We start from the raw sequence: 27,325 nt of genomic DNA on the forward strand, positions 1-27,325 counted from the left end.
TCTTTAAGAATGCTTTACTGGGATATTTATATATTCATGGCTCAAATATTAAGGATCATGCTTTTGAGGTGTAACTAACGCATTTACGCGGTCAGCGATCCGCTGCCAGGCTTTGGTTCTCCGGGTTGCAGAGGCTTTAGCGTTCCCTTTTCTTGTGATAATGTCCTTCTCCTCGTCATAGCTCTCCAGGAGAACCTGGAGTTCCATTTCATTGAAATAAGCGGCCCGTTTCGCCATTTCGAACAGGGTTTCCATGATCCATACATCACGTCTTTTTAGGTTTGGCGGTGACGCGCACAACCCTGTGTTAACCAACCCCGAGTTGATTGAACTAATGCATAACCGCTGCTGTGAAACCGAAAACTCTGGGTTAGTCGGCACAGGGTAAATCAACCTAGATTTCAGCGTTAACTCAGTGTTTGTTAAACCTCCGTTCGTGGAACACCCCTCTGGACGAGGGTTCCGCAAGCTCTCTTGCGTTGATTGGCGCGCATGAGCGGTAGGCGACCGTCTCATCCAATGGCGAGCTCAGTTGGCGCTGTGTGCTTCAAGATTCCGATTGGCCCAGAGAAATGTCAATTATAAGAAAGATTCTGAAGCAAGTGCTGAGATTCCGATTGGCCTAGAGAAATGTCAATTATAAGAACGATCCAATAATTTTTCGCAATTCTGGAGCCCCCCCCCCCCCCCCCCCCCCAAAAACAAAACTCTCCGGTTCTACACGATTCACGTGAATGACCAAATTGACCAAAAAAACGGCGATTGTCGCCGAAAAGCGACAAGTTTGCAGCTCTGTTCATTGTGTCCCAACTGCCCTTCACCACTGCCTGGTTATTCAATTAACACTAAGCTTCACAGAGCAAGCAGAGGGGCACTTTTCATTTATTGTTGCCACAAAATGGTGAAAGCAAAGGCTATACAGGCTAGAACAGTAGCATTAGCTCGCCGGAAGGAGGAAGATTGAGGAAGCTAGCTAGCTGTACTTGATGCAGTTTGAACGAGACAGGACGACAAATCGATATAAAAACAGCAAACTATACAAATATATTTAAAAAATCAGAAGCATCGCAAATACTTTGTAACAAAGGCCAATTGACTCTAGCCTCGTGAGACCATCCTGATCTCGCGAGCCCCATTGCATTTACTCGCAGATCAGTCTGGTAACCTACGATGGAGAAAACTTGGAGCCGATGCTAAATGACCGGCCAATCAGCGTTGGTTTTGAGGCGGGTTTATGTGTGACGCAACAAGAAGCGACTCAGTCTAAACAACATGGCGGCTTCCGTTGATCTGATTGGTTGATTTGGCCCGTCTAACACCAACATAGGTGGTGATAGACAGATGGTTTCCAATCAGCTAACCAGTATTTTCACCCCTTCCCAAAAGTTCTCCAACGGAAGGTTACCAGATTGATATGCTGAGCAAATGCGAATCAATCCATCTGGCAAAGTCAGGTTAGATTGACTCCACCTGTGTGGAAAACAGGAAATCAGGGTCCACTTTCAGCTACGACCTCACGTGTGTAACAGCATACATCGATGTGCCTGATCTTTGGTGGCTAATTGACAGACGATTCCGTGATTGCAGCGACTTCATTGTTCATCATTCATTTCCCAGACTCTGAATCCCCAGCGACTGTGAAAGACACACAAACGCTTGCAATTAGCACTAAAAGCCACTGGACGTTAAAAACGTAATCAAGTTATTGCTTCATGTCCATATTTGGATAATTAAATTTCCAACCAGTTGTTGTTTACAATAGAAGATAAGCTATTTCAAGCTTGCTCCAGTCTAAATCTTTAACTTGAGATTTCTATACACTTGTTTAATGATTTCATGGTATAACACCTTGTTCTTTCACAGTGGGTAACAAACATGTGTATGCTCTGTAAAACATAAAAAAAAGATTTCTAACAATAAGTAAATTGCCATCTTTACTGTTTCCAAAGTCACAAAGATCCCGGAGACTCACCGGTTTTTGGAGACAGGAGTGTATCTTTGGCTGTAAGGGGAGAAATGACATTGTGAGTGACTGTTGCTATGGTTAACGACAGCTTACAAAGGGACGAATATGAATAGAATGTCCTCTGGGGTGTCCCCCCGTGCATTTATGTATGTCTATTTTCATTTATTTATTTTGCTATTTTAATCTTGTTTATCTTGCACAAAGTAATAAATCTACACTAAAACTAAACTGATGTTAAAGTACAAAATATGTGGCATTCATTCATCTTTTTTTCCAGGACGACTGACCTGCATTGGGTTGACCTGCTGTTCCGCCATTAGAGGCTGAGGAGAAAGCACAGAAACACTTAATTATACCAAAACAAACATTTTATATATATATATTTTATTCTTTCCTTCTTTCTTTCCTGTGTTATCTCATTAGCTTCTACTCCACATCACAGCGGTAGCTTCTTGTTATACATCCATGAGTGATGAGAAGCGCATGCAGACATTTCATCATTAAAGAAGTGACTGCATCAAGTATAGAGAACAACCCACTCTTTGCCTTTTTAAATGTTTGTGACAGTTGACATAATCTGTTATCATGTGATTAATGCTCGGTGATGCTGAACGGTTAGTTTGTTGTTCAGCCAGAAGCGCCAGGATCGGCAAAAATGAAAACGTTCTGAAAAGACACTGGCGCTGTGATTGTTGTAGCGCTCGCTAGGGCTGACCGATTTATTGTATTCAAACCGACATCGCGATGTGATGGGACTAGGGCTGCAACTAACGATTATTTTTTTAGTTGCCGCATCTTTATTCAAAAACTGAACATTACTTCAAATTCACAGTGCAGACGTGAATTTGTATAAACACCAGATTATTGCTCCAACGTCCCGGAACTATTGTTTGCGAACGTCCCGGACACTGTTTGCGACTTTTTTTTAAGCTAACTAGCTCTATGTCCTGCCGATTTTAACATGGATTTAAAAACTGCATTACTATTTTTAACTGACGGGACTTTCTACACCGTCCGGTTGAGTGATGATTACTACTGCTGCTTTGAATGTCGATGCACGCGTTGCCGACTCCGAGCCCGCGTCTGCACATCGTCTGCAGCAGCAGCAGCTGATAAGAGTTTTCGGTTGGACTAGACGGATACTGAGTTGAAGGAGTTTTTTTAACCCGAAGACAGTGAAGGTACAACACTTTTATATAGGCCTGGCCTACTGTCCAGTGTTAAGATATGACCAAAATACAAGCTGTGGTCGCTCACACTAAGCTCGCTGTGGGTGTGCATGAACCATGAACCAACCTGTCGGCGGCTGGCTGTAACAGTGCCGCTGTCACACTAAATTTGTACCGGCTGCCAAATTTGTACCGGGCGCGTCATCAATACGTAATCCATTCCAAACCTGCCCGGCAACAGATGATCGCGTCGTCCGTTGCCTGGCAACGGACGATCGCGTCGAATGACGTGAAAGGTTCACGAACATTCGCGAACCTTCTATCTATCGATCCGTTATCTGTATTGTGCTATTTCGTCCTTGACCTGCTTTAAACACTCAGTTTACTTGCTAAATTTGATTAAACAATGAAATACAATACAAATATAAAGTAAAAACAAGTGTTATATAGCGATACGTTAACTGTATTATGTTATTTCGTCTTTGACAACATGGGCGCGAATGTTTTTTGAAACCTGTCCGGCAACGGACGACGCGATCATCTGTTGCAGGCAGGTTTGGAATGGATTACGTATGGATGACGCGCCCGGTACAAATTTGGCAGCCGGTACAAATTTAGTGTGACACCGCGCCTACGAGTGACGTATTAATCGCGTGACTCAACGAATCGATGACCAAATTCGGGGACTCTCAAATCGACGCCACTTCGCCCTGGGCGGGACATTACGTCCTACGTCACTCGCTATGGGTATGCATGTGTGCGCGTAGCCGTTTGTCTCAGTGATCTGACGATTACGAGCGTCAGTGTCGTACGCGATGGAGGGTGGGTGACATTCCTACAGTCTGTGATGATAGGCTATATTTCTACAAATTACTTACTATTACTAGCGATTAACATGACGAAACAACACGAACTAAGCAAACATTAGACTATAGCCATACCAGATAACGCCATACCAGCTAACCCTAACTATTTCTATTAAACTCTGAACCATTTTGCAACAGGCAACTGTGTGTTGGTGTGTCTTATTGCTTCCCACGTCTGCGTATGCATCTTTCCCACTTCTGGCTAATAGTTTCAGCTTTTGTACTGTATATAAGAAATGATCACCCTGTACCACACTGCTGACTTGTTGATGTTTTGTGAGCACTCACGCATTTCTCTAGGTATCTTATGTTTCCTACTGGAGTCATCAAAACTCTGGACTTTGTTATTGTAAGAAATATTGTGTTGCAAAAACCCTTTGTGTCTTACCCTTACCGTTACCCTAACCTTAACCCCAGTAACATTTCTTCATCATAAACTACAAGTTACGCAAAATGGCATCCAAACATCCAGTCCAATATGAAAGAAAAAAGCTAGCTTCATTAAGGAATCAAACCCCTTATCCCCGCGTTAATGAGTTCTCTGACCACTAACCCATCAGGTCTTAGTACATGCGATTCAAGAGTTAACCACTTGACAATCTTTAAACTTCGGTTGCCTAGAAATTCTAAAGACAGTGATGTGTGTACATTGTGCGAGTATCCGTCACTCGCGATGTGAGTGCAGTCCAAAATGAAAGAAAAAACCTTGCATCACTAGGGAATCGAACCCCCAATCATCAGTCCTTAAACGTTGGTCGTTGGTAACTGTAAACAAAGAGATCGCATTTTGTTTAACTGCTAACTAACAAACGGGTTTATGCGTTCACTGAACAAAGATTATGGAAATAAAAGACCACTTTTCCGTAAGAAAAATCATCAGAACCGTCATTACCAACCCATAGACACTAAAAGCCAAAACCTTTCTCACATGCACACCCATCGCGAGTGACGGCTACGCGCACAGATGCACACCCATAGCGAGTGACGTAGGACGTAAAGTCCCGCCCCGGGCGAAGTGGCGTCGATTTAGAGAGTCCCACCAAATTCGTTGCCAACGTCTTTAGTAATCGATTTTTATCGATTTTATCGATTCGTTGTTGCAGCCTTAAATGGATCGCAATTAATTAAAAAAGTAACTGTTTCTTTTTCAAATAATATTCTTTTGGATATTTATTATAATAATTTTGGGGATTTGCTATAGTTACTGACTGGAGATCAGTAAGATTCGTATTTACTTTTCTTTTACAATTCAATAGTTCAATAAAGTTATTATAAAATCAATTCACCTCAACACAAAGGCCTGGCCTGAACAAAAGAACAGTTTATATGTTGACTGCTTCCAATGTTTTGTTGTTCATACTATAGAATGATTCATAGCTTTAGTTTAGAGAATAATATAGAACATAACTTGATTATTTCCCCAAATCGTTCAGCCCGCCCGCCTACGCTCTCACATTAGGAGGAAGGAGCTGGAGCTCAGAAAATAGGCTTTGTGGACATGTTAGAATTCTTCTTGAACATTTACAAATGGGTCGAAACGGCCATAAGATTAACTTTGGTTAATGTTTCTAGGTCTTTCAACCAGATGACCTATTAATCGTGGTGAAGGTTGCCTGAGTTGTGTCCTTTGAGAAAGTGTGTTTTTGCCTCACCGGTAGTATTAGTTATTAACTTATTGATTAATTTCATCGTTAGCAGTGCTATAACAAGCTAGTGGTGATAAATGTAACCTTTTCTTTGTTATGCGCTCCTAAACATGACCTCCTGCAGTATCCATTTTGTCATTTGGTCCTAGGTCAGGTGAAAACAATACATTTTGGAACCAGCAGAATAATAATAAAACATGAAATGTCAAATTGTACAAGTAGATTGTAAGATATGAATAAAAACACATTGTATCGTATCGTATTCATGCATTTCAGTTATTTCTTGGTTACTCCAGTGACTGACCTTCGCTTGCACTGTCTTTGTTCCCCGCTGAGGAGAAAGCAGAGAACAGGAAGATGTCATTATTTTACCGTGACGAGGGAAGGAATGAACACCCTCTCACAGGCATCAACTTTAGCCGGACAGTGGTCTGAAAAATCTGAAAAAGGACTTGATGTTGTGGAGTCCATTTTGTTTTCACTACAAATAATCAAAGGCAAATGTCCATGCAATATACTTGACATGCTCTTATACACATATAGCTGTCATAGAAATCCATGAAGGAATAATCCAAATCAGGAAACCGAAGTGAAACACTACACAACTAAAGGGTTCAACAGAGGCCCTAGGATGAACTGAACATCGCCAACAGGCACTATTTCAACTAATGGAATTGGGGGTGCCCTAGATCATATACATAGGGTGTAGATATACATTTGAATAAAGAACACTCACGTATCCACTTCTTTAGACGTTTGGAAATCGGATGCTCTGGACCTGGGTCAGGAGAAAACTTAAGTCAACATTGAGGAGACTTAAAGGACAATTTCCCCGGTGGAGACATGAATCTGTATTGAAAGTGGGTCATATATGTAGTCGAATAGTAACATAAATTTCTAATAAGGTGACTTCTTCACCGAGAAAATACAGACAATGACTTTTTGGCACTTGTGGATTGAAGACGACAACTCCCACAATACGTTCACTCCCATGAGGGACGTTACGTAACATAACAGCCAATCAGTGTGTGTGTGTGTGTGTGTGTGTGTGTGTGTGTGTGTGTGTGTGTGTGTGAGAGATCGCTGGGTGGTGTGTTTTGGGTTGACAATTCTATGAAGGAGGGGGTTATCCTCATGGTTACGACCCACGGCAACTTTGTGATACTTTAGTTGGATCTTCACTATCCACAAACACAGCGTAGCGTTGTACTATAGGTGTCCGGGAAGCCTAACCCTCTCTCGGACACGAACATCAAAATCAATGGCCTCCCAGAGCTCAACACGTCCACACACACCTCGCCGCCGGAGTCCCTTCATAGTGACGAGTATATTAGGAGGGTTATGCCGCGTGCGTTCAGGACAGAGAGGAACATTCGGTGGAGACATGGAACATATAGTATCAGGTCCACCACACGGAAGGACGGAAACACGAATCAGGACATTTGCATCACGGATCGGTCGCTGTTTGAGGACCGTTGCAGTCTTAATACCTATATCCTTAGTTATCTCTCATCTATATCAATATCTACACTTATCTCTGTATATCTCTCCATATCTGTAACTATACAGAGAAAAGGTTGATGAATGGATACTTACACTTATTGACCATAGTGATTAGCGCTGCACATATAGCAACAAGCGGGACTGTGATGCCTAGTAGTACCTTCCACCAAATATGACCTGCAATGAGAGAAAATGGAAATATACATAAAGTTACTATCATGGCATCAACATGAAATCACACAACTTTAATACATATCATTTGTCTCTTCCAAGCGGATGTGTTTGCAACCAACATTGACATTATCCTTTGTTCTCCTAAAATCACACCACTTTGGACAAGTTATGCTTCTTTGTGTTTCTTTCCATGTGATTAGCACCAACTAAAACAAGGTAACAGATCTTATCCACCTAGGGGCCAGATACAAAGAGTACAACTGGAAACGTGCTAGGCGGTCCCTTAACATATTCACCGGCCTTGCAGCCGCTACGCATTAAGAGATGTTAGACGCCATAATTACATTGTTTGGATAGAACCCATACATGCATTTCATTTTATTTTTTATTGACACCGATGTAACCTTGGAAGAAACGTAAGCGCATACACGTAATAAATGGTCACAAATGCAACCTGGTCGCAGTCTTGAGTCTTGTGATATGACCCTTCACGTTTGAACCGTCCACTTGGCACATACCTGGTTCACAGAGAGGGTTGAGCATGGGATCGCTGGCTTCACTGGTCCTCAGAAGGGTGATCAGCCTGCAGGAGAACTCCTCACAGGTTTTAGACGTCATCACCATCAGCTGGTCACCCTTGGTCCACTCCCCGTTGTATTTCCTCCATTCGTGGGTGACCGGTCCCAGATCCTGGGTGTCCGCGGTACAGTTCAGCGCATGAGCGCCCTCAGAGTTCTTCGTTGTCATTACACGGGGCTTCGGAATGGGCACTGGTCATGTAGAAAGAACACTGGTCATTTACAGAGACATAACCACTGGAATAATTTAACCCTTATAAAAAATAAATCATCCTTTAAAAAGAATATGCATTTCTATTGGCATGCATGAGATGAGGTATAACTCAGGGCTAGTTTGTCATAGTCGTCCTCTGCTCCATATGAGTGTTATAATTATGATTCTTCTTAAACATCATCCAGCTTATTGTATGATCAGTATTAACCGGCTTTGAATATGAATGTATTTAAATATTAGTAGTATTTTTTTAACATCAATGTCACCTTTGCATTTGCTTTATATTGATGTAAACGAATGTATATTAGTGCAATTGAAGTTTTCGCATGTAGTGTGTTGTGTAATGTACAGTAGGTCAGGTGTGGAACCCAGGAAGATTAGCTGATTGCAATGGCATCAGCTTATGGTGATCCTTTAAATAAAGAAATTAAATATGTATGTTTGAACCGTCCATTGGGCACATACCTCGTTCACAGAGTGGGTTGAGAAAGGGATCGCTGGCCTCGCTGGGTCTCAAGGGGGTGATCAGCCTGCAGGAGAACTTATCACAGGTTTTAGGACTCGTAACCATCAGCTGGACACCCTTGGTCCAATTCCCCTCCTTCCATTCGGATATCATAAATTCGTATTTTTTCCATTCGTAGGTGACCAGTCCCAGATCCTGGGTGTCCGCGGTACACTTCAGAGCATGAGCGCCCTCAGGGTTCTTCGTTTTCATTACTTGGGGCTTTGGAGGGGGCACTGGTCATGTAGAAAGAACACTGGTCATTTACAGAGACATAACCACTGGAATAATTTACCCCTTATAACAACTAAATCTTCCTTCAAAAAGAATCTGCATTTCTATTGGCATGCATGGCATCCTTTGCATTTGTTTTATATTGATGTAAATGAATGTATATTAGTGCAATTGAACTTTTCGCATGCAGTGTGTTGTGTATGTTCAGTAGGTCAGGTATGGAACCCAGGAAGATTAGCTGATTGCAATGGCATCAGCTAATGGTGTTCCTTTAAATAAACAAATTAAATGTGTATGTTTGAACCGTCCACTGGGCACATACCTATTGGGTTGCGAACGGGATCGCTGGCTTCACCGGTCCTCACGCGGGTCTTCAGCCTGCAGGAGAACTTCTCAGGGGTATCAGAACTGTTCATACCCTTCAGCTCTTCCCCCTTGGTCCACGGCCCTTCCTCCCAATTCCCTTCCTTCATTTCGTCTTTCTTCCATTCGTAGGAGACCGGTCCCAGATCCTTGGTGTCCGCGGTACACCTCAGAGCATGAGCTCCCTCAGGGTTCTTCGTTGTCAATACAAGGGGCTTCGGAGGGGGCTCTGGTCATCGGGAAAGAACACTGGTCATTTACAGAGCCATAGGCAACTGAAATAATTGACCCCTTATAAAAAATAAATCATCCTTAAAAAAGAATATGCATTTCTATTGCCATGCATGAGATGAGGTTTAACTCAGTGTTATAATTCTAATTCTTCTTAAATATCATTTAGCTTATTGTATAATCAGTGTAAGCCGGCTTTCAATATGAATGTATTTATTTATTTGTAGTATTTTTTTAATATCAATGTAAACTTTGCATTTTCTTTATATTGATGCAAATGAATTTATATTAGTGCAATTGAAGTTTTTCGGATGTAGTGTGTGGAGTTTGTACACAGTAGGTCATGTATGGACCCCAGGAAGATTAGCTGATTGCCATGGCATCAGCTAATGGTGTTCCTTTAAATAGAGAAATTAAATAAAGAAAACACGAGGGCAGAGGAGGTCCCACCCCCCCTGACCCCTGGAGTTTGATGACACATCTCAGCATGTCAGAATGATAATATAACCTCCGTCCACAGGGAAGCTATGGGCTTAGTGAAGGACCCCAGACCCTCTCTGCATGGAGTTTTAAGTTTTAAGAGTGTTAACCCCCCCCCGGCCAAACGCAACACGTCCAAAATGTAATAAGGCGTGATGAACTGGTGCTTCTGTGTTTGTATGTAGTGTTTTGTGCCGACCCTGTACATTTTTTAAGGTAGGTATTCAGACATGAACTTTTTGTGATGGCAAAACATTTGAAATAAACATTTTAAAAACTACTTTTCATATAATTGCAAAAGGCAAGCAGAAGATTTGGTTACATTTCATCCTTATATCCCATCACCTATAGGACAATAAAGACCTATTCTATTGACTTTGTGACCTAAAAAAATAAATGTTGTGGCTCACACCAACCGACACACAAACGTACGAGCACAACGCACACACACACACTTACTGATGACTTTAACCTCATGAGTCCCGACTGTTCCAAGATTCGTCTCCACGGAGAACTGTCCGCTATCTGCCAAGGTCAAACGCTTGATGACCAACCGCAGGGTTTGTGGATCCAACGTTGTGCGTCCCTTGAATGACCCATAGTATGTATGGCCGCTCGGATCCCAATCCACCACCAAGGCGGTGCCGTACTTCCACCTGATGCTGTTGATTGGTTGTGGAACAGTGGAAAAACCTGGCTCCAAGGTGTGCGTTGTTCCCACTTCAAAATATTTAGGTTCTCCTTGAGCTACAACAAAAAACAAAAACTTGTTACGCGGAAAACTGGACAACATTTCGCAGTCTGACATGCTTAGTGCTCATTCATGACAAACGTGGATTTGTGTGACACCAAAGGCCAGCAGATGCAAAGAGGATGACCCACGCTGTCCGTAGCGTGGTGGCGGCCCGTCCATAGAGGGCGCTGGGGCGCCGCCCTCCCGCCGACCTGCCTGCCTGTTAATTATTTGTTATCTAATATAATAATAATCGATCTAATTTTGAACAATAATCTGTGTTAATTACATGCAAATAACAATTTACTTTAGAATGTGTACTTTAGAACTCTCCAGAATGATATTTGCATTCCGTTTCACGTTCAACGTTTATCGTTTGGGTGTAGTAGCCAATAGGCTGTCTTCCCGGAGATCCCGTTCATTCAGCCCAACCGTACTGGAATTTAAGCCAATGGTTAATGGCTACGCACCGGTTTTTATGCAAATAATGCAAATATTTCGCCAATCAGTGTCGTCAAATTTATTTTGGGGCGCAGTATGTAAGGGTTCTCTATTGGTAGTATGGGTTCCCTATGTATGTAGTATGGGTTCTCTATGGGTTCTCTATGGGTTCCAGGAGGGCTCGCCCCAACGCGCTTGCATCATACGCAACTAAGCAAAGAGAGGGAGGGGGCATCTTTGATCAGGTCACGTACTACTTTCCAGATCGTGACTGTAAAGTGCAATTCCGTAGTGTCTCTGAAAGAAGTTCCTTTTAGTCTGAGATCTAATTCAGACAAATTGGCATTAAAACAATCAGGACCTCCAAGACCAAACAAGATTAAACTGGTTTCTACAAAGTGGAGGATTTCATACACCCATAGGCGCCGGAACCTATGAGGCCGCGGGGCCAATGGCCACCCCACTTTTCGCAAAAAAAATAAATGTATATATTTTCTTTTAGCCTGTATTATTACTATACAAATGAACAGAGCTTCATCTCCCCACAACCTTATATTGATTGACCCTTGCTAAAACGTTCTCAACGATTCAGCCAATGAAAGTACTACAGCAGGTAGCAATCGCGTTGCCATGGCCCAAGGGTAAACAAATGATAAACAAGTTAAAGGTTGGGTATGCAATTCTCTTTTTTGGTCATTTTTGCAAAATTACTTGAAATCCTTATCATAACCCCCTTACAGTCAGAGTTAGAAGTACTGACATGAAAATTAAACAAGTCAATAATCTGCGGAACGGGCAGGACTAGAAAAACTCCAGCCAATGATTTCCAGACCCACCGAGTGGCATTGGACAGTAAGTACGTCAATCAAACAGTCGTACTGCACTCCCCCTCCCCCGCTCCCCGCGCGACCCCTTCGTGCAAGTACACAAAGCATGGGACCAGAGCAAGCTTCTGTTTGTTGTTATCCTGCGGTAGCTACTGGAGCTAGCTAACAAGCTAATGGCTCGCTCTCGCGCATCGCTCGTGCGTGATTGCGCGTCCATGTACTTGGAATGGGTGGAGTCAGAGTCAGCGTTGAAGGAGAGGGGGTAGGACCATTTGAGTTGTGTTTTCAAAATCTGCTGGCGTTTCGCAAATGCCTTACCCAACCTTTAACTAACAATCGCTGTTGGCTTCCATTTCATGCAAGCACATTTTAAGTAGGCCTACTTTTTATTTTTTTCTACATCAGAATTGCATGCTATAATAAACTATTGTTTTTACCTACCATTACGAGTCTCGTTTGGTCTAGTAGGGAATTCGCACAATGGCGCTGCTGCTGCTTGCTTAAGGCTAGTTCAGAATACAAGATTTCAGCCCGATTTTCCCCCGATTCGTTCGTCGCAGACAAATTTGAAGTAAATAAATAAATAAATAAGTAGTTGACATATTGACTAGAAAAACAGCTGACAAACTGACAAATTATATTTTCCTATAATCTCCCTGCATCTGAAATCTCCGCCCAGCGCTCGTCCGCTGGTTTTCCATAAGCTTTCCGCTGTGCGATCATCCCTGCTGCATATGCCCTCACACATTGGTGAAATCATATGCTGGATGCTTTACTCTTTCTATGTGGCTTTTAGTTAATGATCGGGTCATAATAAGACCACGGGGATGCATTTGTGAATCCAGCCAAGTCAGGAGAGTCTCAAAAAAAGAAAAGTTCACAAATGAAAAGCGTCCTGTTAAGTCAAGTTTAACAGTTTGTATATAAATGTAACAAAATCCAAATACATTACAAATAATAAAAAAAAAAGTATCAATATATTTATTGATTTATATTACATTTATTTAAAACAAGACACATTTGTGTGTGGATCAGAAATGTGTTTGTGAAACATATTTTTGTTTATGGATTTATTTTACATTTATACATACCGATATCCATTTGTGTGTGCATTGAAATGTATTTGTGAGAAGAGAGTAATTTATATATAAATCACAAAATACATTTGTGAATCCTTCTCTGTGCATCCATTATTAATGAGACTGTTCTGACCCCATAGAAATACGCGTGAACCAGGCTGGACGCACCCAGAGGTCGTGCTACAAACAACCACCCCAACGCACGCTAACAGCCGCACTTCCGTCAAGTCGCAAAGAAATTCAGAGTTTGCGGTTCAATAGATCATCACTGGAACATCGTTGCGACACTAATGACACCTCTAGCTAAATGTAGTAACCTAGAGAACCAGCTACAACCTTGTTTCATCCAAACAAGCCGTCTTTAGAGAACGGTGAATTGCATTGGCTTCTATGAGCTGTTGGCTTTCATCCGCGAGCTTAGGGACCGTCTACAAAGTGCAAAACTGACAACGACCACAATGGTCAAATTTCAATAGCGTCGCCATTATTGACTCTAGAACCCCAAACTTGTTCCATAAAGGCATGGCCTCTATAGGGTCTTACTACAACCTTTAGTTTGGGAAAATATATCTCTTCTTATTTTTTAAAGGTCCCATGGCATGCTACTTTATGGATGCTTTAATATAAATATTAGTCGGCCCCTAACACAGTATTTGAAGACGTTCCCGAATTACAGCCACTACGAGCCAGTTGCACATTGAGCTTTCCCCAAATGTGCCGTTTCGGTGACTGTAGCTTTAATGCAAATGAGGAGCTTATTTTCCCGATTATTACCGGCGTTCTATACACTATCCCTTTTTACATTCCTGCTGCTTCGGGTTTGCCTTTGTAGGTGCATTGAGAGGATTAGCGGGCGAATCCACTTTCAGTGCGTGTGCATGATACGCAGGTTTATCCAATAAGTGGTAGTGTACCCGCGCACCATTGGTATGTATGCACGCTTGTCTCCGTGTGCGCTTGTCTCTGTGTTCGTCTGTGAACGAGAATGACAGGGAGAAAGATTGCTACGCGGAGATGTACGAACGGAACGATATTTATATTTCAAAATCGCTAAAACGTTTTTTAAAAAAAGCAGAATCAATTTGTGGCACTCGGTGTTGATTCTGTGGCGCTGCGTCACACATTGTTCTATGTATGGGAGACTCTGCTCGCTCCCGAATGTTTTTATGAATGAAGACACCCGCACAGGGGCGGATGGTGTATAGGGGCGATTTGGGCGACACACTAGGGCTGCACGATTATTGCCAAAATGATTATCACGATTATTTTGATCAATATTGATATCACGATTATTTACCACGATTATTTATTGAAAAAAAAATCTTTCGAATTTCTACCACCCCCTTGTGGTAGGAGCCACACACTGTGCTCAGCGGCAAATTGCCGCCAGGCCACGCCCCCCCCTCCCTCTTTTCACGCTTCGCGCAGGACTCGCGCAGTCGCAGACAGGTGTACAGGGAGCGCTTGGTTTGCTTTGCAGCGGAGGTACAGCGTTTACTGCATGGGCGGGGCTCGCTTCTTTTTTCGTTTTCTTTTTTTTGCGGATGCATTATTTAAAATCTAAAATTTTAATTTAAATTAAAAAATAAATAAATAAATAAATAATAATTAAAAAAAATATCGCGAAAATATCGCGGGAACACTACGCGTCATCGTGGGACGCCAATATCGTCATCGCGATAAAAATTCGATATATTGTGCAGCCCTACGACACACTACCAACTGGGAGAAAGAGGATTTTTATTTTTTTTAATTCTATCACGGCAAAAGTAGTTTTCAGTGTTCTAGACTTATTATCTGTCATTGTCCAATCAGAATCGTGAGATTCAAGTCGTGTTTCAAGTGGTCCCGCCTCTTTCTGGGCGAATTCATCGACGTGGAAAATCGCCCAAGCCTTCTCCGTTGACTCTAATGTTAAAACTATTTTTTTCGGAAATTGAGCCTTCAATGCATTTTCAATGGGGATTTGGGACTCGCCCTAACGTGCTTGCGTCATACGTAACTGAGCAAAGAGCGCGAAGGGATATCTTCGATCAAGTCACTTCACTTGCTGATTTCAACATGGCTGCAAATGTGCGCAATTCCATTTAGTCGCTCAAAGAAGTTCCTTTTAGTCGACGATCCAATTCAGAAAAATTGGCATTAAAACAATCAGGACTTCCTAGACCAAAATTAATCATTAAACAAATTTCTACAAAGGGGGGAAAATCCTACACCCGAGGATTTTCAACAAATTGGTACGAGAAAAAAGATGGCTAGCAGGTTGTGAAGAAGCTAACGCAGTCTTCTGCTACCACTGCCTACTCATCTTCTTACTCTCTCTGCAAACCTATGGCGGCATCATGCCTTCAGTGTGTATATTGTACATAGTTCTCTGCAAACCTATGGTGGCATCATGCCTTCAGTGTGTATATTGTACATAGTTCTCTGCAAACCTATGGTGGCATCATGCCTTCAGTGTGTCTTGAACAACCACACATAAAAAGTTGCACATATTATATTGATATTTTATCGTATTTGTCTAAATGCATACTTAACTGTAGATAGATTTATGAGTGAATTTACCAACACAATAGATTGTCCGTAACACACTCACCCCTTTTAGAATTACATTCTCTCACTCTCACTCTCTCACAAAAACACATACAGATAGAGACAGAGAGAGAATGTTAACTTGTGTATACCGGTAATTCCCAATTATTATTGATGTATTTGCACTTTAAATCTTTCTGAATTCTACAAGGCAAATAAATTAAGTAAAAACGTAGTTCCCCGGCTCCATTCGTCTTTGTAAGGAAATGTTCTATTTTGTCTTTATTATTTTGTCAGAATGCACCAGAATGCTTCATTTTTATATGAAAAACACAAACAAATCTTCGGGGGGAGGAGGGCCCCAGACTCCCCTACAGGGGTTTGGTTTACAAACTTTCTGCCCCCCCTATAATAAAATTCACCAGCCGCCACTGCACCCGCATGCAAGAATGAGTTCAAGTCTGAGTGTAGGCTACAAGCGCGATTAACTATTTACAAGTGCAAAAACGCAACATATTATTTATTTTGCTGACCACTTGCTTTTTATCCCGACAAAAGCCTCGTAAGGACAGTTCCTCTGGTCTCTCTCGTAGATCGCACCATCTTTCTTTGTTTAATGCGACTGCATCACCTTCTCTTACATGGTCAGCAGCTCGCAGATTCCTTTCTTTTCAGTTAGAACTGCTCATGATGATATGCTGCGTTGTCTCTTTGCAGACAGCGCAACACCTCTACCCAAGGCCCCCCCTTGAACCGCGGAGCCGTCGCATTTACATCAGAATGAAACCCAATAAACCGCCAATGTGTTTAGGGTCCGGGAGGGTAAATTTGGGTTCTAGCTCAAGCAGGCAATTAACCTCAGGCAGTGTAAACGTGCAGACCGTGCCGCAAAAAAGGCGTGCATAAGATGGCATATTAGGCAGTCTCGCGCTGCTCGAGAGGCAAGCAGTGCGAGAGCCTGCTGCTCTGCGATCACAGGCGCTGTGGTCACGTAGATAGACCACAGTTCTGCGAGGGTGTTGCTTGTCATCTGGAAATAAATATATTATTTCATCAACATAATGTATTGTGTTTTTATTATATTATCAGTAGGCCTAAGTAACGACTCAAAATGTAAAAAATGTCAATAGCGTCGCCATTATTGACTCTAGAGATATATTATAGAGCTTTCCTGCAACTCCAGAACTGTTTTTCCAACGCTGATCTTGCCTCTTCCCGAACCCTCGCCTATCTGACCACCCGCCTGACCACCCACCGTCCCTGCCGGCCTGTCTGCTCCCGTGTCCTGCTCCTCGCTAGGGGTGGACTGGCCATCTGGCATACCGGGCATCGTCCCGGTGGGCCGTTGACCCAATGTGGGCCGGTCCGGTCTGCTATGTTTTCTTTTTTCCTCTCTCTCTAAATTCCCTCCGATTGGGCCGGCCAATGGGCTACAGAGAGCTAGCAGTGTGTTGCCAGCATCGACGCATATTATTGGTCTATGTTTGTCATTGTTAATCAATCATGGGCTGACTGGCTCAGAGAGCCCTGACAGTGCTGTCAATCACAACACAAACCAGGGTGGGCGGGACCTCATGGCATGGGCCGGAGTCGCGGGAGCCGGCACGGAGCTGAAAACGCCCGGGTGGCGCTGAAAGACGGCGAGTGGAGGCATATATGCTAAGTAACGTTAGCCTGGGCTAGCTAGGCTACATGTTTAGACATGTCCAAAACAAAGTAGAAAACGTTTTTACATTGAATGTGATGTGACCTAATTAACTGCATACTTGTGACAACATATTAGCCCAGAGTTGAAGGGCTGTGACTGTTGGTAGTTGTGGTTGATATTGTTTAAATAGGCCGAATTGTGTTATTATGGGTTATTACTGTTCAGATGATTTGGCTAAGCTAGCTAACAGCTGCTAACGTTAGCAGTCTCTTGTTGCCATAGCAACAGTAAACATTGACATGGATTAATGAGCTGTAAATACAGCTGCAGAATCAAGCTGTATTGTAAATACAGATGTGACACTTTGAATTTTTTTAGCACAAAATACAAGTAAACCTATTGGAAATAATTAGTTTAATTTGCAATATTTGCCATTGAATTTATTGTAATCTTTCAATTCATTTATTGTTTACTGAGGTGATGACTATTTCGAGAGGAATGCAATATGTGTATGTTTAAAGGTTTATGTGAATAAACATACTATATGTGTGATAAAATGACAATTGGTTATTCATAAATGTCTCTTTATATTCTCTGCTACCATCATCTCCTGTCAAACAGGTTTTCCTCACCTGCTAGAAGTTATGCTATGAAGAGAGAGAGAGAGAGAGAGAGAGAGAGAGAGAGAGAGAGAGAGAGAGAGAGAGAGAGAGAGAGAGAGAGAGAGAGAGAGAGAGAGAGAGAGAGAGAGAGAGAGAGAGAGAGAGAGAGAGAGAGCTTCTCTTGACTTTGGGAGTTTATTAAGCAACTTGTTTTGCCTCAGATTGAAACAAAAGGTTTGATTATGATTATTTCCTGGTTGAAGATTTTCACATTGATTTTAATTTCAAACATTTGCATATCTTTTAAGTTAAATTAACAGTTATGCAGGTAGGCCGAAATACAGGTCTGAATAGATATGCATTCTCATATACATGTATGTGCACATATATACATACATGTGCACATACACGTGTATGAGAATATGAGAAGTATATGAGAAAAAAAATTAAGTTCTCTATTTATGGTTTCATAATGACTGAGTCACCGTTAAAACAAATTTGTTTCAGCTCTAATGCTCTAACTTCCTGTTCGGGTTTCACACCTTTCTTGTCAGCAGCACAAGAAACACAAACTTGAAAAACAAAAAACGGTACTATTATTCGGATATACAGGGTTCTTCCCGTTCGTCTCGTCCCACCCCTAGTGCTAATAATGTAGTGGGCTGGTCTGGAGAGAAAAGGCCAGGGCTGAATTTTTCTCCCAGTCCACCCCTGCTCCTCGCCTGCCCGACTACCCACCCGCCGACGGTACCCCCAGTCTACCTGATTGCCTGCCGGTCCCCGAACCCCGATCCAGATCATCTGTGCAATCAATAAACCTTTAGACTGCCCTGTCACCATTGACATGTGCACTTGGTTTCTGCCTAACCCCCCCGTTACAAATGGCAACGCTATTGAAATTCCTTCAAAATAAGAGGAGATATATATTTCAAAACTAAAGGTTGTAGTAAGACCATATAGAGGCCATGCCTATATGGAGCAAGTTTTGGGGCTCTAGAGTCAATAATGGCGACGCTAGTCGAATTTGACCATTGTGGTCGCGGCTGAAAGCCGACAGCTCATAGAAGCCAATGCAATTCACCGTTCTCTAAAGACGGCTCGTTTTGACGAAAACAAGATTGTAGCTGGTTCTCTAGGTTACTACATTTAGCTAGAGGTGTCATTAGTGTCGCAACGATGTTTCACTGATCTATTGAACCGCAAACTCCGAATCTGCCAATTTCTTTCCAACTGCTTGCTGCTTCAAATGTGGAAGTAAGTAGGCCTCTATGCCTGCTCTTAAAACAGCCGTAGGCTACTACGACTAAACTCAGTATTTAATATACGACATGACAATAACACGGTCTAGACCCCTCATATTGTATGATCACCAACATAACGACATAATAACCTCTTAAAAGTCACGCATGTTGTGTGAGGATGAGTGTGAGGAATTGAGGAGTGGCTCAGGGTGCTGCCGCAGCCACCTACCAGATGAGGGTCTGACTCCCAGGACGGCTGAAGTCAACAATAACAGAGCACTGGATAACTTCATGTCTTCGTCGGTTTACTAAAAGCGATGTATTCAACTTTTAAAAAGGTACTTCTATTAAAAACGACCCGCGTACAAGCCGTGCGCCTACGTCTCGATCCTCACAATGGAGCCTAAAGATCCGAACTTCCGTCCTCGATAGTTTCGGTTTCGACGGATGTTTTGAATTACCCCCTGAAAGCGATACTTTTTTATTTGAGCGAAGCAAATACGCACCCAAGGACAAAGAACCTTTTAAAAAAACGTAATTTATTTAAACAATTGACCAGACGTTCAGGTCTTCTATAATTTATGCATAAACAATAGTAGTGAGGCGGAGAATCCGACGGGGCTCTCCTGGCGCGAGGCAGATAAGAGTGGACACATGCTTCAAAATGATTCGAAAGCCAAAGAAAATAGTCGAACATGTCAAATGGAATAGTTTTTTCACGCATGAGGGTGGAGGATTCATCTCGCGAGTCGCGAAGGGTTGAAAAAAGAAGTCACAGGTGTCTGTAGAAAACACGTTAACCCCTAACCCCCTGGTGTGTCAGGGCCTAGAAGTAGGCCTACCGCTATGGTGACCAACCCAGCATCACTTGGCCTTTATCATCCGGTATCTTATGCTGAAACAAGTCATGTCAAGTCAAATAACATCAACGCCGACAGGTAACTATTTTAGTCTTTTATGTATTCTTGAAGTATATTTTTGACCAATTAATAAGAACCAGACCAACAGGTTATTTACTTTTTCTTTTCTCTACAATTGAGCCCTGACAGCTTTGACTTGTGGACACTGACTTTTTTCCTGATGCTCCAATTCTCTTTCTGGAGACACACGTAAGGGTTGTTCTTAAATAACGCTCAACACGTCCACGAGACTGTCAACCCAGTGTGCGCACACAGTGTGCGCACACACTTTGACACTCTAGCCCACAGAATCCTTGTTGGTCGACAAACAAAGTGCAGAAAGGGATCAGTGGTGGGATGGTGCGTTGGGGCGCTTTCACAACTTAACATATGTAGGGAGAGGACGGGTCGTGACGTGACACACCTAGGATGTCAAGAAAGACGAACGACGAGAATGGTTTGGAAATGCACTGTAAAAAAACAACCTATAGAATTTACCCAATTTATCTAAGGTAACAATTTGCATATACTTTGGTTGGGTAAATTTCGATCAAATATTTAGAGTAAAGATACCTACATTCAACAGCTATGAAATACTAAAATACATTAGGTTAAGTTTACCTACGATTTTTCAATACAAATTAAATAATTCAGTAATATAAACTTAAGATTGTTAGGTATTATTAATTTACTTTATCATTATTAGTAATAATTAGCTAAGAAGACTAATTAACTTTGACCTATTCAGGGAAGGTTCGATTTACAGACACAGAAGAGTTATTTTCAGACACAGCAGACAGTATTGGTGAAATCAACTTGTTTAATCAACCAAATTATCAATAGTCACTTGAAGAATATGCAAGAGGATCACAAAACATAATCACAATATATACAAACAATAATAAAGGGTTTTGTTGCTGAAATGTTTCTCTGCAGCCAGGTCATTTCAAGCTGGTTTCTGAACAACCATACATAACAGAACATTTAAACCTTTTTGCTAAAAAAAAAAGCACATACAACATACAAGTGCTTCTGCTGTGTGTGTGTGTGTGTGTGTGTGTGTGTGTGTGTGTGTGTGTGTGTGTGTGTGTGTGTGTGTGTGTGTGTGTGTGTGTGTGCGCGCGCGCATCTGGTCACTTTGCAGCTGTGAATGTGTGTGTATTCTGCAGCAAGGTCATTTTGTAATGGAACATTTAAACCTGTTTGCTCCAATAAAAAGATACATAAATACAACTCAGTGCTTTGTTGTGTGAGTGTAAATAGGCGTGTGTGTATGAATCTGAGTAGTTGTGTGTGTGACTGTGAGTAGGTGTGAGCATGAGTGTGAGTGTGTGTGTGTGCGTGTGTGTCTGCAGAAGACGTGGTCATCAAGCTTCATCATGACCGTCTCCTCCAGGGAAATTGTCGTTACACAACGGAACTCTTCTTTGATCTTGGAAACGAGTAAATAGACAACATAATACACTTCCAACATCAACAACAACTGGTCATGTAGAAAGAACACTGGTCATTTACAGAGACATAACCACTGGAATAATTTACCCCTTATAACAACTAAATCTTCCTTCAAAAATAATCTGCATTTCTATTGGCATGCATGGCATCCTTTGCATTTGTTTTATATTGATGTAAATGAATGTATATTAGTGCAATTGAACTTTTCGCATGCAGTGTGTTGTGTATGTTCAGTAGGTCAGGTATGGAACCCAGGAAGATTAGCTGATTGCAATGGCATCAGCTAATGGTGTTCCTTTAAATAAACAAATTAAATGTGTATGTTTGAACCGTCCACTGGGCACATACCTATTGGGTTGCGAACGGGATCGCTGGCTTCACCGGTCCTCACGCGGGTCTTCAGCCTGCAGGAGAACTTCTCAGGGGTATCAGAACTGTTCATACCCTTCAGCTCTTCCCCCTTGGTCCACGGCCCTTCCTCCCAATTCCCTTCCTTCATTTCGTCTTTCTTCCATTCGTAGGAGACCGGTCCCAGATCCTTGGTGTCCGCGGTACACCTCAGAGCATGAGCTCCCTCAGGGTTCTTCGTTGTCAATACAAGGGGCTTCGGAGGGGGCTCTGGTCATCGGGAAAGAACACTGGTCATTTACAGAGCCATAGGCAACTGAAATAATTGACCCCTTATAAAAAATAAATCATCCTTAAAAAAGAATATGCATTTCTATTGCCATGCATGAGATGAGGTTTAACTCAGTGTTATAATTCTAATTCTTCTTAAATATCATTTAGCTTATTGTATAATCAGTGTAAGCCGGCTTTCAATATGAATGTATTTATTTATTTGTAGTATTTTTTTAATATCAATGTAACCTTTGCATTTTCTTTATATTGATGCAAATGAATTTATATTAGTGCAATTGAAGTTTTTCGGATGTAGTGTGTGGAGTTTGTACACAGTAGGTCATGTATGGACCCCAGGAAGATTAGCTGATTGCCATGGCATCAGCTAATGGTGTTCCTTTAAATAAAGAAATTAAATAAAGAAAACACGAGGGCAGAGGAGGTCCCACCCCCCCTGACCCCTGGAGTTTGATGACACATCTCAGCATGTCAGAATGATAATATAACCTCCGTCCACAGGGAAGCTATGGGCTTAGTGAAGGACCCCAGACCCTCTCTGCATGGAGTTTTAAGTTTTAAGAGTGTTAACCCCCCCCCGGCCAAACGCAACACGTCCAAAATGTAATAAGGCGTGATGAACTGGTGCTTCTGTGTTTGTATGTAGTGTTTTGTGCCGACCCTGTACATTTTTTAAGGTAGGTATTCAGACATGAACTTTTTGTGATGGCAAAACATTTGAAATAAACATTTTAAAAACTACTTTTCATATAATTGCAAAAGGCAAGCAGAAGATTTGGTTACATTTCATCCTTATATCCCATCACCTATAGGACAATAAAGACCTATTCTATTGACTTTGTGACCTAAAAAAATAAATGTTGTGGCTCACACCAACCGACACACAAACGTACGAGCACAACGCACACACACACACTTACTGATGACTTTAACCTCATCAGTCCCAACTGTTCCAAGATTCGTCTCCAGGGAGAACTGTCCGCCATCAGCCAAGGTCAAACGATCGATATCCAACCGCAGGGTATCTGGATCCAACGTTGTGCGTCCCTTGAATGACCCATAGTATGTATGGCCGCTCTGATCCCAATCCACCACCAAGCTGGTGCCATATTTCCACCTGATGCTGTTGACTGGTTTTTTAACAGTGGAAACGTCTGGCTCCAAGGTGAGCGGTGTTCCCACTTCTAAATATTGAGGTTCTCCTTGAGCTACAACAAAAAACAAAAACTTGTTACGTGGAAAACTGGACAACATTTCGCAGTCTGACATGCTTAGTGCTCATTCATGACAAACGTGGATTTGTGTGACACCAAAGGCCAGCAGGTGCAAAGAGGATGACCCACGCTGTCCGTAGCGTGGTGGCGGCCCGTCCATAGAGGGCGCTGGGGCGCCGCCCTCCCGCAGACCTGCCTGCCTGTTAATTATTTGTTATTTAATATAATAAAAATCTTTCTAATCTTGAAAAATAATCTGTGTTAATTACATGAAAATAATTAATTTACTTTAGAATGTGTTTTGAACTCTCCAGAATGATATTGGCATTCCGTTTCACGTTCAACGTTTATCGTTTGGGTGTAGTAGCCAATAGGCTGTCTTCCCGGAGATCCCGTTCATTCAGCCCAACCGTACTGGAATTTAAGCCAATGGTTAATGGCTACGAACCGGTTTTTATGCAAATAATGCAAATATTTCGCCAATCAGTGTCGTCAAATTTATTTTGGGGCGCAGTATGTAAGGGTTCTCTATTGGTAGTATGGGTTCCCTATGTATGTAGTATGGGTTCTCTATGGGTTCTCTATGGGTTCCAGGAGGGCTCGCCCCAACGCGCTTGCATCATACGCAACTAAGCAAAGAGAGGGAGGGGGCATCTTTGATCAGGTCACGTACTACTTTCCAGATCGTGACTGTAAAGTGCAATTCCGTAGTGTCTCTGAAAGAAGTTCCTTTTAGTCTGAGATCTAATTCAGACAAATTGGCATTAAAACAATCAGGACCTCCAAGACCAAACAAGATTAAACTGGTTTCTACAAAGTGGAGGATTTCATACACCCATAGGCGCCGGAACCTATGAGGCCGCGGGGCCAATGGCCACCCCACTTTTCGCAAAAAAAATAAATGTATATATTTTCTTTTAGCCTGTATTATTACTATACAAATGAACAGAGCTTCATCTCCCCACAACCTTATATTGATTGACCCTTGCTAAAACATTCTCAACGATTCAGCCAATGAAAGTACTACAGCAGGTAGCAATCGCGTTGCCATGGCCCAAGGGTAAACAAATGATAAACAAGTTAAAGGTTGGGTATGCAATTCTCTTTTTTGGTCATTTTTGCAAAATTACTTGAAATCCTTATCATAACCCCCTTACAGTCGGAGTTAGAAGTACTGACATGAAAATTAAACAAGTCAATAATCTGCGGAACGGGCAGGACTAGAAAAACTCCAGCCAATGATTTCCAGACCCACCGAGTGGCATTGGACAGTAAGTACGTCAATCAAACAGTCGTACTGCACTCCCCCTCCCCCGCTCCCCGCGCGACCCCTTCGTGCAAGTACACAAAGCATGGGACCAGAGCAAGCTTCTGTTTGTTGTTATCCTGCGGTAGCTACTGGAGCTAGCTAACAAGCTAATGGCTCGCTCTCGCGCATCGCTCGTGCGTGATTGCGCGTCCATGTACTTGGAATGGGTGGAGTCAGAGTCAGCGTTGAAGGAGAGGGGGTAGGACCATTTGAGTTGTGTTTTCAAAATCTGCTGGCGTTTCGCAAATGCCTTACCCAACCTTTAACTAACAATCGCTGTTGGCTTCCATTTCATGCAAGCACATTTTAAGTAGGCCTACTTTTTATTTTTTTCTACATCAGAATTGCATGCTATAATAAACTATTGTTTTTACCTACCATTACGAGTCTCGTTTGGTCTAGTAGGGAATTCGCACAATGGCGCTGCTGCTGCTTGCTTATGGCTAGTTCAGACTACAAGATTTCAGCCCGATTTTCCCCCGATTCGTTCGTCGCAGACAAATTTGAAGTAAATAAATAAATAAATAAGTAGTTGACATATTGACTAGAAAAACAGCTGACAAACTGACAAATTATATTTTCCTATAATCTCCCTGCATCTGAAATCTCCGCCCAGCGCTCGTCCGCTGGTTTTCCATAAGCTTTCCGCTGTGCGATCATCCCTGCTGCATATGCCCTCACACATTGGTGAAATCATATGCTGGATGCTTTACTCTTTCAATGTGGCTTTTAGTTAATGATCGGGTCATAATAAGACCACGGGGATGCATTTGTGAATCCAGCCAAGTCAGGAGAGTCTCAAAAAAAGAAAAGTTCACAAATGAAAAGCGTCCTGTTAAGTCAAGTTTAACAGTTTGTATATAAATGTAACAAAATCCAAATACATTACAAATAATAAAAAAAAAAGTATCAATATATTTATTGATTTATATTACATTTATTTAAAACAAGACACATTTGTGTGTGGATCAGAAATGTGTTTGTGAAACATATTTTTGTTTATGGATTTATTTTACATTTATACATACCGATATCCATTTGTGTGTGCATTGAAATGTATTTGTGAGAAGAGAGTAATTTATATATAAATCACAAAATACATTTGTGAATCCTTCTCTGTGCATCCATTATTAATGAGACTGTTCTGACCCCATAGAAATACGCGTGAACCAGGCTGGACGCACCCAGAGGTCGTGCTACAAACAACCACCCCAACGCACGCTAACAGCCGCACTTCCGTCAAGTCGCAAAGAAATTCAGAGTTTGCGGTTCAATAGATCATCACTGGAACATCGTTGCGACACTAATGACACCTCTAGCTAAATGTAGTAACCTAGAGAACCAGCTACAACCTTGTTTCATCCAAACAAGCCGTCTTTAGAGAACGGTGAATTGCATTGGCTTCTATGAGCTGTCGGCTTTCATCCGCGAGCTTAGGGACCGTCTACAAAGTGCAAAACTGACAACGACCACAATGGTCAAATTTCAATAGCGTCGCCATTATTGACTCTAGAACCCCAAACTTGTTCCATAAAGGCATGGCCTCTATAGGGTCTTACTACAACCTTTAGTTTGGGAAAATATATCTCTTCTTATTTTTTAAAGGTCCCATGGCATGCTACTTTATGGATGCTTTAATATAAATATTAGTCGGCCCCTAACACAGTATTTGAAGACGTTCCCGAATTACAGCCGCTACGAGCCAGTTGCACATTGAGCTTTCCCCAAATGTGCCGTTTCGGTGACTGTAGCTTTAATGCAAATGAGGAGCTTATTTTCCCGATTATTACCGGCGTTCTATACACTATCCCTTTTTACATTCCTGCTGCTTCGGGTTTGCCTTTGTAGGTGCATTGAGAGGATTAGCGGGCGAATCCACTTTCAGTGCGTGTGCATGATACGCAGGTTTATCCAATAAGTGGTAGCGTACCCGCGCACCATTGGTATGTATGCACGCTTGTCTCCGTGTGCGCTTGTCTCTGTGTTCGTCTGTGAACGAGAATGACAGGGAGAAAGATTGCTACGCGGGGATGTACGAACGGAACGATATTTATATTTCAAAATCGCTAAAACGTTTTTTAAAAAAAGCAGAATCAATTTGTGGCACTCGGTGTTGATTCTGTGGCGCTGCGTCACACATTGTTCTATGTATGGGAGACTCTGCTCGCTCCCGAATGTTTTTATGAATGAAGACACCCGCACAGGGGCGGATGGTGTATAGGGGCGATTTGGGCGACACACTAGGGCTGCACGATTATTGCCAAAATGATTATCACGATTATTTTGATCAATATTGATATCACGATTATTTACCACGATTATTTATTGAAAAAAAAATCTTTCGAATTTCTACCACCCCCTTGTGGTAGGAGCCACACACTGTGCTCAGCGGCAAATTGCCGCCAGGCCACGCCCCCCCCCTCCCTCTTTTCACGCTTCGCGCAGGACTCGCGCAGTCGCAGACAGGTGTACAGGGAGCGCTTGGTTTGCTTTGCAGCGGAGGTACAGCGTTTACTGCATGGGCGGGGCTCGCTTCTTTTTTCGTTTTCTTTTTTTTGCGGATGCATTATTTAAAATCTAAAATTTTAATTTAAATTAAAAAATAAATAAATAAATAAATAATAATTAAAAAAAATATCGCGAAAATATCGCGGGAACACTACGCGTCATCGTGGGACGCCAATATCGTCATCGCGATAAAAATTCGATATATTGTGCAGCCCTACGACACACTACCAACTGGGAGAAAGAGGATTTTTATTTTTTTTAATTCTATC

General features: G+C 42.1%; 1 protein-coding gene across 1 annotated transcript in view; it reads right to left on the bottom strand.

Annotated features, from left to right (window-relative positions):
- Positions 1-27,325, bottom strand: part of LOC115542259 (uncharacterized) — a 578,272-nt gene that overhangs the window by 511,220 nt on the left and 39,727 nt on the right. Inside the window, exons 3-5 of the mRNA XM_030354447.1 lie at positions 21,735-22,004; positions 10,389-10,676; positions 9,178-9,447 (exon numbers count right to left, since the gene is read on the bottom strand). Coding sequence (XP_030210307.1) covers positions 9,178-9,447; positions 10,389-10,676; positions 21,735-22,004 — 828 coding nt within the window. The remainder of the gene's footprint in view (positions 1-9,177; positions 9,448-10,388; positions 10,677-21,734; positions 22,005-27,325) is intronic.

Source organism: Gadus morhua, chromosome 4 (genome assembly GCF_902167405.1).
Source record: "Gadus morhua chromosome 4, gadMor3.0, whole genome shotgun sequence".
Classification (NCBI taxonomy): Eukaryota; Metazoa; Chordata; class Actinopteri; order Gadiformes; family Gadidae; genus Gadus; species Gadus morhua.